The sequence below is a fragment of the Acromyrmex echinatior genome, chromosome 5 (genome assembly GCF_024713525.1).
Source record: "Acromyrmex echinatior isolate Ae372 chromosome 5, ASM2471352v2, whole genome shotgun sequence".
NCBI lineage: Eukaryota > Metazoa > Arthropoda > Insecta > Hymenoptera > Formicidae > Acromyrmex > Acromyrmex echinatior.
In genome coordinates this window covers 14,656,348-14,673,578 of record NC_141856.1, presented here as the reverse complement: position 1 = coordinate 14,673,578, position 17,231 = coordinate 14,656,348, and the positions used below count along the sequence as shown (strand labels likewise).

The 17,231-nt window shown below is 38.5% G+C and overlaps 1 protein-coding gene across 4 annotated transcripts in view; it reads right to left on the bottom strand.

The window, feature by feature from the left end:
* Positions 1–9,739, bottom strand: part of Dll (homeotic protein distal-less) — a 93,316-nt gene extending 83,577 nt beyond the window's left edge. For 2 of the 4 annotated variants that reach the window (XM_087406679.1, XM_011065034.2), the window contains exon 1: positions 7,852–9,739. In XM_087406679.1, coding sequence (XP_087262805.1) covers positions 7,852–8,356 — 505 coding nt within the window. In that variant the 5' untranslated portion in view covers positions 8,357–9,739. The remainder of the gene's footprint in view (positions 1–7,851) is intronic. The other 2 variants (XM_087406680.1, XM_087406681.1) reach the window with 1 other exon arrangement.
* Between the last annotated feature and the right edge of the window lie 7,492 nt (positions 9,740–17,231).

Genomic DNA, 17,231 nt, shown 5'->3' with positions numbered 1-17,231 from the left:
AGATAATATCGACACAGTTTGTAAACAAACCGTGGAAGCATATTTTTTTCAGTAAAATTAACATTGATGATATGTAAAATTTTTCCACATTTTATTCATTCATCGTAGAATTTACGTTTTAAAATACTTTATTTTTACTTACTCATAAATACATTATTTATTCGCTTACTCATAAATTACGTCATTTAACACTCAAGTCTTGACTAAGAAATGTTGATGAAATATTAATTTATCATAAAATCTTGAAATAATACAATCACACGCTAAATTAACACTCGAATATAGTAAAAAAATTCTTATAGAAACATTTTTAAAAACGATTTTATGTAGGAAAAAAATTAAGTTTTCGCGTTAGAAAGTCGAAAGTTTTCGTAAGTTTTTTCACGTGACAAAGTGAGAAGAAAATTTCTCATTTGTCCAACTCGAAATTTTTTATATATAAAATTATACTCATTCAAAAGACGTAGCGAGCTTTCAAAAATAAAGATTTTAAACTTTAAAAACCTTTTTTAACTTTTTAAATTTGGTTCATTTTTAAATTACCTACAGTTGCTTGAATTTTGAAGTTTGTAGCACCACAAACTTTTGTTTGCGCCAACCCAACATTAAAATAATATAACTACAGTTAGAATTGATTTTAAAATAATTATATATACATACAAATTTCTTTGTTAATTATTCTTTATAAATGAAAAATCTTTCTCAATTGATCTCAATCTCACTGATCTCTATCTCACGATACAAACTAACTGTCGTGCAGTGCATCGACGCATAATTAGTGCGCAATAAATTTTATAAAGACGTTTTAGCCACGATTACGAGCTGCCATTATTAATTACAGTCGATTGAGGCGACGCGATGTCAAACAGGCGAGATGTAGCTTTGCGCGTGAAAAATCAAAGGTACTATTTTATGGATGCACTTTTTCTCTCGCGCCGTTCCGCGAGAGCTCACGTTACAAGGGAATAAACTAGAGAGGCTAGAGTTATGGTTTTTAACACCGAGGCGTACGCAAAGTGCGCGGTAGCGGCAGAAATTGCTGCAAAGTAGCACTTTGCGCCGGTGCACGCGCAAGTACATTCCGCCTCGCATCGCTGAAGGTTCTTTTTAGAGTCGCGTAATCAAACCCAACCGAACGTATGATAATAAGCCTACCGACCGATTAATGCGACGTTGATAATCACACGGTAGGCGCGCGGCTCTCAATCCAAAGAACTCGAAATTACAAGGTGTCCGTCTCTGCCCTAGGCTGGACTTAACGCAGCCTGTCTAACATTGTCGCTGAACCGACATCTTATATTTCTACATCGCTACCACATTGCGCACGAGAAACGATGAAAAAGCTTCCTCTGATTTGATTTTTTTCTATTTCAACGTAACCGAGAACGAAAACCGTTTCCATTCCTTTGGCCGGAGGCTGCTATTAAGAAATTCGTAGCTATTTGAAAGATTTTCCGAGTTGGATATCATGCGCAACTCGTAATTTCTAAATAAGTTGCTCTATTATACGTATTTCGTTTTTCTTTTTTTAATCAAAAGTCTTTTAATAATTAAATTCGAAGGCAAAAGTAAACATGTTTTAAATTACTAATATTTTAATAAGCTTGTCTATTACATGTTTTATATTTTGACAACAACATTAATCGAGTATCTCTAGGATATCTATTAATTCATACGAAATCTTGTTGTCAAATTCTTGAATATACGCTTCTATTAAATTTGTCCTGTTCTTGACATTTGTCATTATTACTTTAAATTTCTTTTTATTATTACTTCCAAAATTCGACTCTGGAAATGACAAATATATAGCCACAATTGCCACTAAAAATATTTTTAGGAAAGTATTTCTAAAAAATATGATTTCCGTACAAATTTAAGCAATTCAACTAAGCGTGGCTCGAGAAAGTTTTGAAAAAGGCCGGGTCGGCGTGCTCTTCAGGTCAGTATATCCACCTAATCCTAGTGAAAACAACCATTTAATACCTAATCCATCACTCAAAACCGGAGCACGCATTGTCTTTCGACCGTTCCGGATTAAGTCGGACGTCAGGTGACTGATGCGAGATACGTGGGGCCTCCGTCTGATACGAGAAGAGTCAAGAGCCTCCGCCCGCTAATTGGATTCCAGCTTCAGCTCCACGTTCCAGCTTCGTTCGAAGCGAAGAAGGACAACGGGCGTGACGCGGACGCGCGGACAAGTCGGTTAATGGCCGGTTCATTTGTCGCGACGCGACGATAAGATATTGGTCGAAGGTGCGCAAAGGCGCCGAGTGTACTCGCGCCGAGTGGATCTCGACAAGTGATGTATGCGTGGACAACCCTTCCTTTACGTTCTTGTAGTTCCTCACCGATGCTCGTATAATCCCAGACAACTTCATTAGCGTTGGTCGAACTGCTGTCTAAAAGCATTTAACGTCGCGAACAAACCGCGATAATCGCCGCCGAAGCGCGACTCTACCATCTACAAGCCGACTTGCGAGGAAACGTTTGTAATTGCGCCGACACCGACGCGACGTTACAATCGCGAATTTACGCGCGTTGATTGTGAGCAAGCGAAATACTTAAGAGTGTATCGTCAAAAGCATCGTGTGCTTGATGAAAAATTTCGTCGAAAAATTTCCGACATTTCTAATAATTCTTCAACCGATACCGTACACTTATTAATGTATCACTCATGGATTTTATGTAAGCTTATTATTTCATGCGTGACGATGCAACGATCAAGAGATCGATCTCGCGAGCGTCGAGTAAGTGCGGACGATTTTGTTATAAATCACTTTTATGAAGTGCATTCTCTACTACAGTTTATTCACCGCGCGCGTGAAAGGTATAATGATAATATTTTATTAGCTAAACACTTGCGCAATGTGTGGCAGTTTATTGAACTCTGAGTATCTTGAGGTTATATATTATCCGCCTTGTTTGTTTGTTACCGCAAAAAATATAAGTAGTGTCTATTGATGTTTTAAAATTAACGTTTTATTAATTTTTTCCTCTTATGAATTATTATTTAATGGTGCTAAATAATGTTATTAAAAACTACTTTAAAACAAGTTTTAATATATTCACATAATTATTTTTCAATTCAATTATATAAATACAGTTAAATTATGATTTTAAGAATAAGCGTCGCTCTAAATCAATTAAGCATAAAAAATGCAAATTTATTACAATATTGCAATATGTATTGTACATGTATCTTGCAATTACCGCGTCACTGTTAGTTTAATAGCACAATTAAAATCGTTCTGAAATAATTACAAATTATCTATGCGCCTCGTGTTAAAACACCAAGATAAATGACGGAATCGTTCTGAGCGAAATATACAAACATATTGCTTGTTAGCAATTAGACGGATCATTACTGTAACTTCATATTTTCGTTCAACTAATCGACATGAATTAAGTGCCGTAATCTTTATGATATCGACTTTTACATCACGCATTCGTTTGTTTAAATTAAAGACCTTCTAATCAGAGTCAAGACACAAAACAATCACTTTTGATTGGTCCAGCATGTTTTAGTAATTCCCGTATGAAAGAGAGAGAGAGAGAGAGAGAGAGAGAGAGAGAGAGAGAGAGAGAGATTGGTTGATTGATTGAATCGCCATTTATTTGGCGCTCTGAGACACAATTCCTTCAATGCTTGCCATTGTAATAAGTATAAAATAATACAAAAAAGAATTAAAAAACTATAACCACAAAAAGCATTTAAAATATGTTAAGTATTGTTTAAAATAATAAGATTAGAAAAAAGAAAAGTAATATACAACAAACGAATATGAGAGTCTCAAAAAGATGCAAATTAAGATGTTCAAGAAATGAAAAATTAATTAAGGACCTCTCCTGCTGAAGACAATTGAGAGATAAAGCATAATAACCAGTATATCATAATCAAGAAAAAAATTTGGAGTAGATAAGAAGCCATCAAGCAATACTATTGTTAAACAAGTCATGATAAAATTCGCTTTTAAATAAATTAGAGAAAGAGAGAAAGAAAAAGACAAAAGTAGAACAGAAAGAGAAAAAATAGTAAATGTATGTTCTCTCGCGTGGTTTTGCTAAAAATTAGAGATCCCGCATACAAAATGGACTCGTGTCCAGATTCTGATTAGAGAGAATCTTTAGAGTCTAGTGTACACTTGCCTCTGCACAATACCTTAGTAAAAGTTGCCACGAGTATTTCTGACGTATTTCTGAGAATATATCGCGACGATAACGTAACTGTTGTTTCTATCAGAAAACCCCGTGAAAGCTTTTCCGCAAAAATACCAAAGTTATGTCAACCCTTCGATAGAGAAGTTTTTACGATGCAGCTCGCGAAGCAGATCGAGGATATGCATTTTGCTGCTGTGCGATTTATGAAAAGCGAGCCGTGCATACATTTTGTAAGGACAGGGGGTGGGGGGGAGGGGGGAATTACCGGCAATTTAAGGGCGAAATGCAACCCTCCGTGCGTGAGAATTCAACCCCCTGACGACCGATCGCTTCTTCGCTCGCTCGCTCGCCAGCCGCAAAACAAAAATTGCATCGCGCCCGATGGCACGCTGATTCCTCCCGTTGGCGGAAAAGTTTGCCTCCCGTACCGCGAACCCTTTCGCGGCTTTCGTCGGGAGATCACCGGTAATTTTCAAGAAAGGCGCCACGAAAATTGCCCGCTGAAGCGAGGGTCGTCCCGCTGGTGGATTATATGCAGAAACACCGGACTTCCCCGAGAGGTTGCCACATACCGCAATGGTGGACACGCGGCAGTCGTTACGAATTCATGGGCCGCGGATGGGAGGGTAGCGAACTGTCGCTGCTATTCGGTCTGTTATACGTTACCTGCGAACGTTTGCTTTAAGCGCGCCAACGGGGGTTTCCCCGTTGCTCCACACATCGCGCGCGATAAATTATCCGCCGAATGTTGCCGACTTCAGAAACGACTTCAGAATATTTCCAGTCAGCCCTCCGGACTATATATATTTGAAAATGCGATCGACCAAGAAACCAGCGCGAATGTCGCTGCATGGAGTTTCGTAGCATGCGGACTTCCTTGGTGAAACAAGTTATCTCGATCACGCGATTTCGCGATGCGGATGTGTATATAGTCGTATTATGTTTAGACTATGAGAGAGAGAGAGAGAACTGCGCTAGATATATTCAAACAGACAAATAAAATAGAAATTTCCATGAGATAACAAGACAACCTATCATCAGTGGAATTTAAGTTAAATATGCATTTATTGTTTATCGTAATACGACTCTTTTGCTATATTTTTTTCTTTATTTTGTGCGTATAAATCTTAATTAGTATCCTAAGATAGCGAAAACTAACTGGCTTTTTCAAAATCCAACGATAACAAGTTTAAAAAGACATTTTAAAGTTAGTTATCGTAACATCGTATAGTGCCTTGAACGATTCCGCGATCTACGACGAACCTGAGGCGAATCCGATAATGATCGTAATTAGCTGACTCGTGATTTCGCGCGTAAAATAAAAGTCGCGATTATATCGTGCTAATGCGATTCTGAAGGAAGGTAAAAACGCGAGAGAAGAAGCGAGGTGATCGAAAAGAAAACTTGTACGAGCAAAAGAGTTCCTGAAGAAAAAGTCGCAACTGCTCCCGTTTGATCCCGAACCTTTTTGTTTCGTTTTGTCGTTCGTTAGGCGATTCGCGGGACTTTTTATGGTCTTTCAATGGAAGTCATCCTAGTCATATATCTTATTTCGTTTCGTGGCATTGTGTGCCGTAGAATAGATATAACGTTGGCTATAACGACCGACAGCTACCTGCTATTCTAGATTCTTAGGATACGTTTAGACACGGGAAGAGAAAGCTATAAGCATATTTATTTTAAAGTGCCTTTATTTGCGTATCTTTTAGATTTTCGCACGCTTCATTTCTTAAATTCTCTTTTTAAAGTCTCCTTTAAAGACCTACTTTCACAATGGAGACAGAGATCACCTCGATCACCTAAAAAAATTTGTAACATTTCGTACTATAAATTTTCTTTTTAGAAAAAGTCACGTTACGGAAGACAAGGGTGTGAGTGATTGATTCAAAAGTCTGGAGGAACCGTAAACAGGAATCGAGTGGACGAATCGCAATAAACGTTGACTGTTTTCTTTTTTTTTTTTTTTCAACAGTGGAGCAGCTATCTGATTTGCGTCGCATACCACATTTATATAAGCGTACCACATTTATTTTTGCACGGAAATTTATTTGCGCGTGATGAAGACATTCGCCAACCGGCAATAAAGTCCTACGGCCGTATAAAAAAGTCATAGTAATAAAGCGCTCGCCACGACGCGAAATACAGGTGACCCACCGGAAACGTCTGTCGCCGTCTTATTCTGCTTCGCGTCAAGATGACCGTATCATTTCTGACAAATGTTATAACGCTGGCACGATACACTCGCCTTCGAAAGGCTCGAAGTCGTCCACGTATTAGCGCACCGATGATGGACTTCGAAAAATAATATCTCTATATTTATTTATTTATTTACTATCTAGAATGGGCTCAAGATGAATATTCAAGCTAACTTTCAGAGCTTTTTTATTTCATTAATATTCTCGACACAAAATATGATATTAGAATTTCTCATTCATGTCAGTTTATTTGTTACTATACTAAGTTACAAACAAATCGTCTTCAACAGAATCTTTATTTTGCAATTGTTGCAAGTTTTTTTCACTGAGATAAGACTGTCCTTTCAGATCTAAAACAGGGTTTACAAATTCATTCTAAATTCCAGACAAAATTTCATGATTTTCTCTGACTTTCAATAACATTAAAATTTTTTTCCATCCTTTGGATTTGGAATTATATATTAAATATTTTGTTGAGAGATCAAAATTTAGTAAAGTAAATTATTATTATTAATTTGCTGATACTACTTGCATTATTAATTTAAGTTAAGTTGATATTCCAAAAACTACGTAGATATATATAACATAAATTAATTCTTTAAAATCAAGAATTCTATGTGATTTCTAGTTTGTGACCAACCCTGTAAAAGAATAATCCAATTGATGCAAAAAAAATAATCTAATTGACGCTTACCAAGCACTGACTTCTACCAAACGCGACCAATGGCTGCGTTCAGTAGAAAAAGCAACTTTGCAACTGTTGTAAGATAAACTTTAATACAATTGGCTGTACTCAGCAGAGAAAGCAGCTCTACAACTGTTATAAAATTCTTTAATATGATTGCTCTTGCCCTTCCTTTCACTGGATTTAAATATATAAAACAATCAAACACTGAAGAATTTTACAACAGTTGCAAAGCTGCTTTCTCTACTGAATGTATAACCATTGATTGTTGCCCTTAGTTCTTCGCAAATGTAAATGTACTCTCTGAATTCTTTCTAAAGTGGAATCTCACTCTAAAGAGTGAAAATTGAGCCAGTCTTGAGAAAGAGTGATTCAATTTTCAATCTTTAAGAGTGAGATTATATTCAGATTGAGGTTCACTCTAAAAGTTTCAGAGAATATAAATCAATTACATCGAAGAACTTTACAACAGTTGCAAAGCTCTTATCTGCTGAGAACGAATGTAACGTTTTTCGCGAGATTTGAATATACATCACAAATTTGGCAACGCGTATATCGTCGATGCATTTTCACCTTGAGCCCTTCGATGAATATCTCCGTTCCACTTTGCACTAGCATCACTTCGCGCAAACATCACTCCGATATTCACACTGACGAGTTCACCAGATTACATTATCATATTTTTTTCGCGATATTCCACCGTCGGCACGAGGCACTGATCCGAGTCGCAAGAAACGGAGATTTCACCGAGATTAACGTTAACTAGATATACGTAATCTAAGAGTAGGAATAAAAAAGGCTGCGAATACATACAGTTGGGGTACTCACCGTCCTTGGGCGGCGAGGGGCACTGGGGGTACGTTCCAATGTGATATCCGTAGGCGTTGTGCTGGTGCATGGGCGCGAACGGATATCCGGCGAGCGATCTGGGACTGGGAAAACCCGCGTCCGCGTGCTGTTGATTCCCGCTGCCGGGCCCGGAACCTTGATGCGCCGCCAGCGAGCCGACCTGATGCGAAAACTGATGCGCGCCAGGTACGTTATGTCCGCCCGGGTAACCGCTCCGTAGACTCGCCGGATTGTAGAGGTTGTTGTGCTGGAGTTCGATGAAGGCGGACTTGCCACTCTGGGAGACCGGGGTGCTGGAGGTCGTGCTGTCGCCGCCGTTACCGCCGGGTGGACCGGGCGTCACCGAGCCGAGGCCGGCATGATGAAGATGCTGCTCCATGTCGGAGCCGGCGCCTCCGGTACCGGCGGCACCGCCGCCACCGCCGCCTCCACCACCGCCACCACCGGTCGGTCCACCGCCGCCCGACATGCTGTTCGGGGTCGGGGTACTCGACGGACAGGGGTCGCCCGCCCCGAATGGGCTCCCCAGATCCGTGAAATTGAGCGTCGTCGTGCTGCCCGGACGCTCCACCTTAGACACAACGTCGATGCCGCCGCCACAGCCCACGGTCCTCGCCGCCGTCGAACTCGCCGACGACGTCGTCGCCGCCGCGACCGTCGCGTGCCCTCCTCCGTACGGGGCCCGAATTTTGGGACTTCTCTATACGGACGAGCACACACCGCGCGTGTGCCCCGTACGATTTATGTCGACCGAGTGTCGGAACGAGCGCGGAAGGTCGTCATCGAAGATCGCGAGAGTTAACCTTTACCAGTCGCGGTTTCAGGGTTGGGCGTTTTCGAATTCCAGCTCGGTTTTCTAGAGAACCCTGCGGTTTACACTGCGGAGCTGAAGACTGCGGAGCGTGTCACTTGGATGGATCGCTCGACACTTTCCTCAAGTTGCACTATCACGGACTTCTCCTTTGTTTTCCCAAGGGACTCGCCCTGCGGGATTTACACTTTTGGCTGTTTCAAGCGACGACCTCTGTTGCACGTATCCTTATCTACTATCCGTCGGGTTCACGTTTTGGATGCTTTTGTTTATCAGTTCGGACATCACTTGTCACACCGTAGTCCACTTCACACGCGTAGTCCTCGCGGAAACACTGTGTCGGACCAAAGAGTCCGTTATCGAGAGATCGATGTTATTGTTCGGCTGCTGCCGTGCGTCAGCTCGTCGTCGCTCGGCTTTCAAACAGAGACGCGCCGCAACGGCGTGACCAGACCGTCGGCATATCCGTCTTTTTCACTCACGTTACAAACGTTTACACCAGTCGAAGAAAAACGTCTCACTCGATCACTTTTCAACACAGTCTCGACTCCGCCGAACGAACGTCACGGAACGTCACCGCGTCAAGGTCCGCGATCATCCGCGCGGTGAATGGCAAGCACGAGGATGAGATTGCGATTCTCTCCGATCCGGCGATCTCTTCGTTCCGCGCGATCGGAGCCGAAAATCTATCGCAGTCGTATATCTCAACACTCGCGCCAATTTAATTGCACCGCCGTATACAAACGCGACACCGAGCGCGCGCTCGCGCACTTCCTCGGCGACGATATGGTTTTTACACGCGTCGTGCCACGATTACTTGGCCGACGAGACGTATCGTGCACGGCTCGACGGCAATACGCGGGTTCCGTACCGGCTGGACGAAGAAGAAGGTAAGGTAAGGGAAGAAGAAAACGACGAGACGAGAGACCAGGGCGTAGAAGAAGAGAGAAAAGCACACACGCGCGCCTGGTTCCAGTAACTGCAGTGCACACCGCGCGGCGCGGACCGGTATAATGATACATAATGAAGCCGGAGCCTCTCCCCGGAGCCCGGTTCACCGTTTCTGAAAGTCGCCGCGGTGGCGCTACTCAAGGCCACGCCTACAACGAGCGACAGCCACGTTTACGATTGGCACGTCATCTTACTCCCCACCAATTGTATATGAAATCCGCGACGGCGATTGGCTTTGCGGAGGCCATTATGGTGTCCAAATGGGAGTTGCCTAGGGAATAACCACGCCCATGTACACCCGGACGCCCTCGAGGCGACCGACAACGCGAAGGTGTTTTGTATATCTGGGGAAGTCCGTTCGTTCGTCGCTCGTATTAGGTCTAACTGATATCGTCGGAGATATACTCGAGGAAGACTAAAGACATCAGACGCGAATTACGCGTCACAGAATTCTTTGCGTCTGTTTATTCTTTTTGACTTGCTTGATTCACTGACTAAATCGCACTATCAGACTCACTGTGATAGGAGGTGAGAGATGAGTGACATTCCAATTGTTGAGTACTTGACTTTTCGATTGTTCAATTGAGTTTAGATGAGGGTATGTTAGTGATACTTTTCTAAAATTGACAGTCTTAAAGAACACAAAGAGTCTATTAGTTTCTATTTTTTCAAAAATTTTGTTCATAATTGCATCTATTTTCAGCAATAGAAAAAATTGCATTTGCGTTTATTAAGTACAACGTGACAAGCTACTTTATAATTTTAGTACTTTATAATTGGTCTGTCGTCTCTTTCTCTCTCTCTCTCTCTCTCTCTCTCTCTCTTTCTCTCTTGCCAAATTTTTCAAAAATTATCTTTTAAATTCCTCAGATATGATATGTATATAAATTCAAAATTAAATATGTATTAAATTCACACAGAAATATTCAAACACCAAGATTTTATTTTCGAATGGGATTTCTTTCTTATTTAATTATTACATTTATTCTTATCGGTTCAAATTTATATCATAATTATTTTTTAAATTTTGCTTTTAATAATAGATGTCTAAGTATCTTAACTTCAACGAGGCAAAATCAATAGATCCTGAAGGAATAAAAAATCAAGGTCAATGAGATTTTCAATAATGTGAGGCCAACTAACTTTACTTTTTGATATTCTATTTTTCGCTGTGCTACTTTATTATACATCCGTTGCAATGGTTTATTTTATTTTCACGTAAAATTATTTTACTATCACTTAAAAACACATGTAAGTGTATTTTTTACTTTTATTCATCTCTTGATCCTTTTAGTTTTCAATCAGTTTGTATCTTGTTTCTACTTTTAACTCAAATATCTATCGCTCACTAAAATATGTGCATACGAGCGTAAATGATATGTAAATACTTATAAATACGTAAGTATCCACAACGTACTAAACTTGGGATAAATTTTTAAATAACTATTATGCGTATCAATTATTTTCATAGAAAATTTTCATAAAGTAAATAAATATTTACTAAATGTAAACATATATTTATTTGATACAAGAATCATTTTAATTTGATTTAACTTTTATTTTATATTGAGTGAATATTTATTTACTGTAAATAAATATTTACTTAATACTATATTCAAAGGAATATGTATTAAGATTTCGAAATATATATTAAATCTTTCTTTATAGATTGTGACCTTTATTAAGATACGATCTTCCTTTGATTCGCCTAGATTGATCATTGAAATGTAGTGCATTCCGATCCAAATTTTGCCAGATTATGGTTTTTTGGTTGATCGCGTAAACATTGTCACGACACTTTGGCAGCAAAGAACGTCCTTCGCTCCGCCCATTAATCCAATACGAAGGGCGTCTACTCTTGGTAAAGATGGAGTGTATAGGAAAGGCGCGATATTTTTTTCCTTTTCTTGTTGCTTCGAAATATGCACCATTGTGATTGCATCATCAATGATGAGGTTGGCGATAATGAAGTGCCAATAGATTTGACAATAATTCTCGTCGATTAAATCTCAAAAGATGGTCTTTGCATCAATGTGTTGATAATGCTATTTAAACAATTACTTATCTTTTTTATTTACGCGATGATTTATAAATTGTATTCGATCATAAATCGCTATTGTTGTTATATCTGAAATTATATGTATAATACTATTAAGTAATTATTATAATATAATGTCATTACGAGAATTTTATGAAAACGGTTTAACTAATTATAATAGTCATTGTATATGTGTATAAAGATTATTTGTTTTGCATTTAATTAATCTAATTGTATTAAACAATATGTAGGTGACAATAGCAATGATACAAAAAAATTTTCAGCATGAAGAATAAAAAATGAGGCGATCATACAAATTAATAAAGCAAATCTTTTTTCCGATATCTATAAATGTGTTGTGAAAACTCTCGTAGAGATAGATTAGATTCATGGATAGTCTAATTGTATGTACTTACACACATTTATTAATCATGATCTCTATGTAACTTATTAGTGTAATTAACTTAATATAAATTGCGATTAGATATGATTTCATTGATTCTTTACATTTGTAATTAAAATTAATAACTTTTTATTATGTGCCGCGTGAGCTCTTTTCTCACGGATGACTGATGATAAACGAGCGAGTAAAACATTTTCTGCATAATCTGATATACTTCGTTAAGTGACTTGTTAAAACATTTTCTTTTTATATTAATTGTGCTTTTGATTTTATTTATATGATTGTTGAACATGAAATCTATGATGGTTAGATATACATTTATCACATCAATTATACTATTTCGATATTATTAATTTAAATTAAAAAATTTTTAAGTACAGGAACAGCGATAATTATTTCATTAATTTAAGTAATAAATATAAAAAAGTAAATAAACTAAGTAAATAAATATAAAATATTAATTTATTTATTAGTTTATATTGATAATACAAAAATAAATTTATTTAAAAATTTCAGTCATATCTTAAAAATATACCTACACGACGCGAAATGCGGTTTAAACAGGAATTGATCGTCGTAGCATAGTGACCTAGAGACATTTCTTTCTGGATTATAATTATGCTTAATCAGACAGAGCAAGCACAATTACTGTCTTGAGCGCGGTTATCCTTTACAATGATATTAGTCGCTAAATTATATGTCATCTATTAACATTGCGTCACGTTTCACTGGCATACAGACGATGTTTCAATTACACGAGGACTTATTTCAGGTATATTGAAGAATTTAATTACAAAATTTTATTGGTAATAAATAATTAACTATATAAATGTCGAAGAAAATGTGAACATACTTTAAGAAATGTTTATATATGTTTATTTAAAAATTCCAGTAATATAAAAAAGTTTAAGTAGAATTCTATTTTATGTTCGTAATGACATTTTAAATATATTTAAAGTATTAATATAAATAATATAAAGTACCTAGTTTTTGCATTCCATTACAATTCTACATTGACGTAAAACGGATCAGTTATATTTCACACATAAAATAACATATTTAATATATAAGAAATAAAAATATATCAATACTAATATTTTTTTCTCCAAACATTATTATGAATAAAGACGCTTCACACTTTTCTATGAATTGGATTGAAAGCTTTTTAAAAATTAGATGTAAATATACAGGAGAGAAATTCCTACAGCAAACTATTAAGAATTATTGTACTTTAGAAGTAATGTTAATTTTAAATATCCGTTTGCGGTATGTAAAACCGTAAAACGGATATTGACGATGGAAATTGATGTTAATGACGAATTAATCTGATCAATATACAAAAACGCGTCGGAAATACGAAGACAAAATACGAAGACGGCACGAGGCTCAAATTTCCTTACGTGTCCCGAACGAAATCACTTCCCTCTTCATAATACCGGTGTACCGATTCGCCCGCGGGAACGGCACTAGGCCAAAAGAGCGTGGCACGCTCTTATGGCGCGAAATTACATTGGGGGCTAATTGCATGGCGGCGGTAGCGCAAACACGTGTCATCAGTGTCGACTACCACCACCATCAACACTACCACTACACACCACTACTACCATCGGCTGCGCCATCACCATGCGATGCGATGCCTATGGTGGATAGCTGCGCGGCCGGTTGTGTACGGTGAATTACGTAATTGAGGTAAATAGCGGCTATCCAGAGTGCAGAGAACTGTGCTAAATAAAATGCCATTCAATTAGACGACAAGAGGACCGCGTAGCTTCAGCGGTACCCGATGTTGTTCTCTCCGCTTTTGAGGGGTACTTCCTAAAGCGGATGGTTTGTCGCCGCTCGAAACTGTGCGTTTTAAAAGTCCTTTAATGAAGTCTGAATTGCGCTTAGTCCTTTGATGAAACGAAGTTTAAATGACGTTAAGTTCCTTCATCTATATAGGGTGTTATGTAATGCACGATACAATTCAGAAAAGTAGCTTGTTTAACGTGCGAAAAAAAGTAAAAGTTTTTTATTGAAAGTAAAATAAAGTTTTCTGTGTTTTAAAAAAACACAGAACATATAAGAAATTTTTGATGATATGTAAAAACGGTAACTTGAAAAATAAATCAAACGGATATTCTGTCTTGCAGTCTCGAATAATTCATGTTTCACACGACGTGGCGTTAAAAATAAGAAACTGTTTCTCGCGAGAAGAGCTCGTAATTCGAGTAGTTTTATGCACGGGAAAAAAAGGGGTAATGCCAGCGCGATGTGGAAACGCATGGACAAATTGCGGCGCAAAGTGGCATTTTGATTTCTCGCTGCCCCGTCGTTTCTCTGTCAAATCAAAAGGACGTAAAAATACTTGCAGATTATAGTGCTAAGTGGCACTTTTATCACTCGCTGTAATTGCGCATGCATCCCGCGAGAACTTTCTCCCGCTCGCTCGTAGTTTCGCAGATTCCGTGACCGTCGATCGATGCACCGCTTACCGCACTTCGGTTGTTTCCTTTCCTTTTTCCCCCTATATGTCAGTTAATGACAGAGCTTGAATACTTGTCACGCTTAAATACTGTGTATCCCGAACGTGAGAGGTAAGATATAATATTTAGAATGAAAGAGTCACATACACACACACACACACATACAAAGCACATGACACACAAACCCACACAAAGCTTTCTTCCATATTATTGACACTCGATACTCTATCATTTTTGTTACATTCACTCCAGATTGATTTTTCTCGTGTCTTATTATTAAAATGATATCTATTAAAATATATTTTTAAAATTAAAAATAGAATCTCAAATAGAGTCATAAGTTTACATACTTAAGCTACATACTACACTCTTATAATTCACGACTAAAAGAATGCTATATCGATAACGTACACACGTATTCTGCGAATATTACTCTCCCTGCCTCGTCCATTACCGGGCGTTGTACAATTTAATCTTTTTATGCGCGATTGAATCGCATTGCGCTTTGCTCGCATGCATCATACATTTTCCATCACGTGCGCCTAACAACGGCGCGTAATATCTACGCGGTCGGCGCTTAAGGTTGCGTATCTACGCCGTGCGAGAGGCATGGAGGAAAAAACAGTGAAGAAGGAAAGACGAAAAAGAGTGCGAGAGAGTAGCAAGTCTTCGAGAGTTTCTCGATGCCCGAAGCAGTGACAAGCTCGGATCATAATTTTCGTACTTTACTGCTCGGCAGTAAAAGCTGGAGCGAGTATAGGTGGGCGTCTCCCGCAAACATTGTGTTTGACCGCGTTCTGCATGGTATTATCGTTCGTTCTAACGTCCGAAAACATTCACTATTTTTAGCACGGGCCACGAAATCTACCGCGCCTCTCTGCTCCGCTTCACTAGAAACACTTTAACGGTCGTCGCGGAATTGATCCTATTAATCTGATATCGCCGAGCGTCGATAATTTATCGGGCGTCGCACGCGTTTTCGAAACACCCTGTACATGAGTACACGCATATCCGTTTATGCGGGCTCGAAATTATAGATCAGGTGCACAGGATCGCAGAAATGTACTCCTCGTTAAGGCGCCAGTGGTATTGAATTTAATGATGCGGTAGTCGAAGGAAATGTAGAACATCTCCGAGAGAACCGAGTGAGAAGTATTTCTTTTAGATAGGGTACATACCGTCATTCAAGAAAATATAGCGAACTGCAAGAAGGCATTGCACCAGAGAAATCGCGTCAATGATCGTTATTAATGTCTTCTGGAAAACTGATTTAAGGGGATTCACATTACATGTGGGTCTTGAGATATTACAGATATCAACAAAGAAAGATAAACGTATGGAGCACGACGTTAGCAATCTACAAATCTATTTTTGAATTTGAATTAATTTTTGCTATTCGCAGAATAATTTTTAGCAATTTTATAAGATCACTTTTTAGATGTTTCTTTTTAGTAAATAATTATACAAATATAATTCTTTTACTGCAATAAAAAAAAAAGATGAGAAACATGAAATATTTGCGAAACTTGATACCGGTTATCTTAAATAAAAAATCGTACATCCTGAGAAAAGTGCATCACGCAGCCAGCGGCTCGAAACGCGACGCTAGAAAGGCGGGAGAGGCAGCGGAATCGTGAGTCTCACGGTGAGTCGTTCGATCGGTACTCACGAGAGTCAAAAGCCTTCGAGGAGTCGGCGACTTACGAGGCGAACGAGGACGAGCCGTCGTTCGAACAAAGAGACTTTCACGAGTGCCCCTGAGGAGGAAGAAAAAGACACTGAGGGGGAGGAGGTAGACGTGCGAAGGGGAGAGCGAAGAGAGCCACGACGAGAAAAACGAGAGGGCGAGGACGCGGCTCCTTCAGAACGAATGAATGGGGCTACTAGCGATGTGGTGCGAGGGATGCCCTGGAGAAGTCGAATTGCCCGCCATTGTGGCGGAATTGATTATCGTATACCAGAGAGGATTCGGAATAAGATACTAAATAATGACAAGATTATAAATGCTGGAACTTGCGCATGTCAAAAAAAACTTTAATATTATTGATAACGGAATTCATGCGTGACGATTTAATCTTAACTTAAATTTACGATCTTAATTAGTTGTAATTATTTTTCTAAACAAAACGACTTAATTACATGATTGCACTTTAAGAATTTAAATCTTATACTAGAGGTATAAATAAATCCTCTCGATTACTTTTTGTTAAAAAAATATATATTAGTAAATGAAACGGTACAAACATTTCAAACGAAATATTTGCCTTTTGAATCTACTTACTTTTTGGCGGCAGCATTTTTCAGGCAGCATACGGATGTCGCAATAAAAGAATATCTCGCAAAACATTTATCGTTTACATCAAAATTATCACTTTTAAATCTTTTAGACCAATCATGGTACGTACGTTCTTTCTGATATAATATTGTTCCCATAAGTCTCCTTCCCATAATATTATTTTGATTGCTTCAATAGCGGTTTTACCGCGATGAAAATAGTACGCAATGATGAATATGCATTTCCAGCGTCGTTTTCAGTTAAACTAAAAGTATAGCTACTCGTCTAAATGCTAATTGTTATATAGCTTTTGAAATGTATATTAAGCAACGTTACAATAATGGAAATATAATTGAGCGCGGAAATGTAAATATACCGTTGTTAGCATCGTCTAAAGTTGA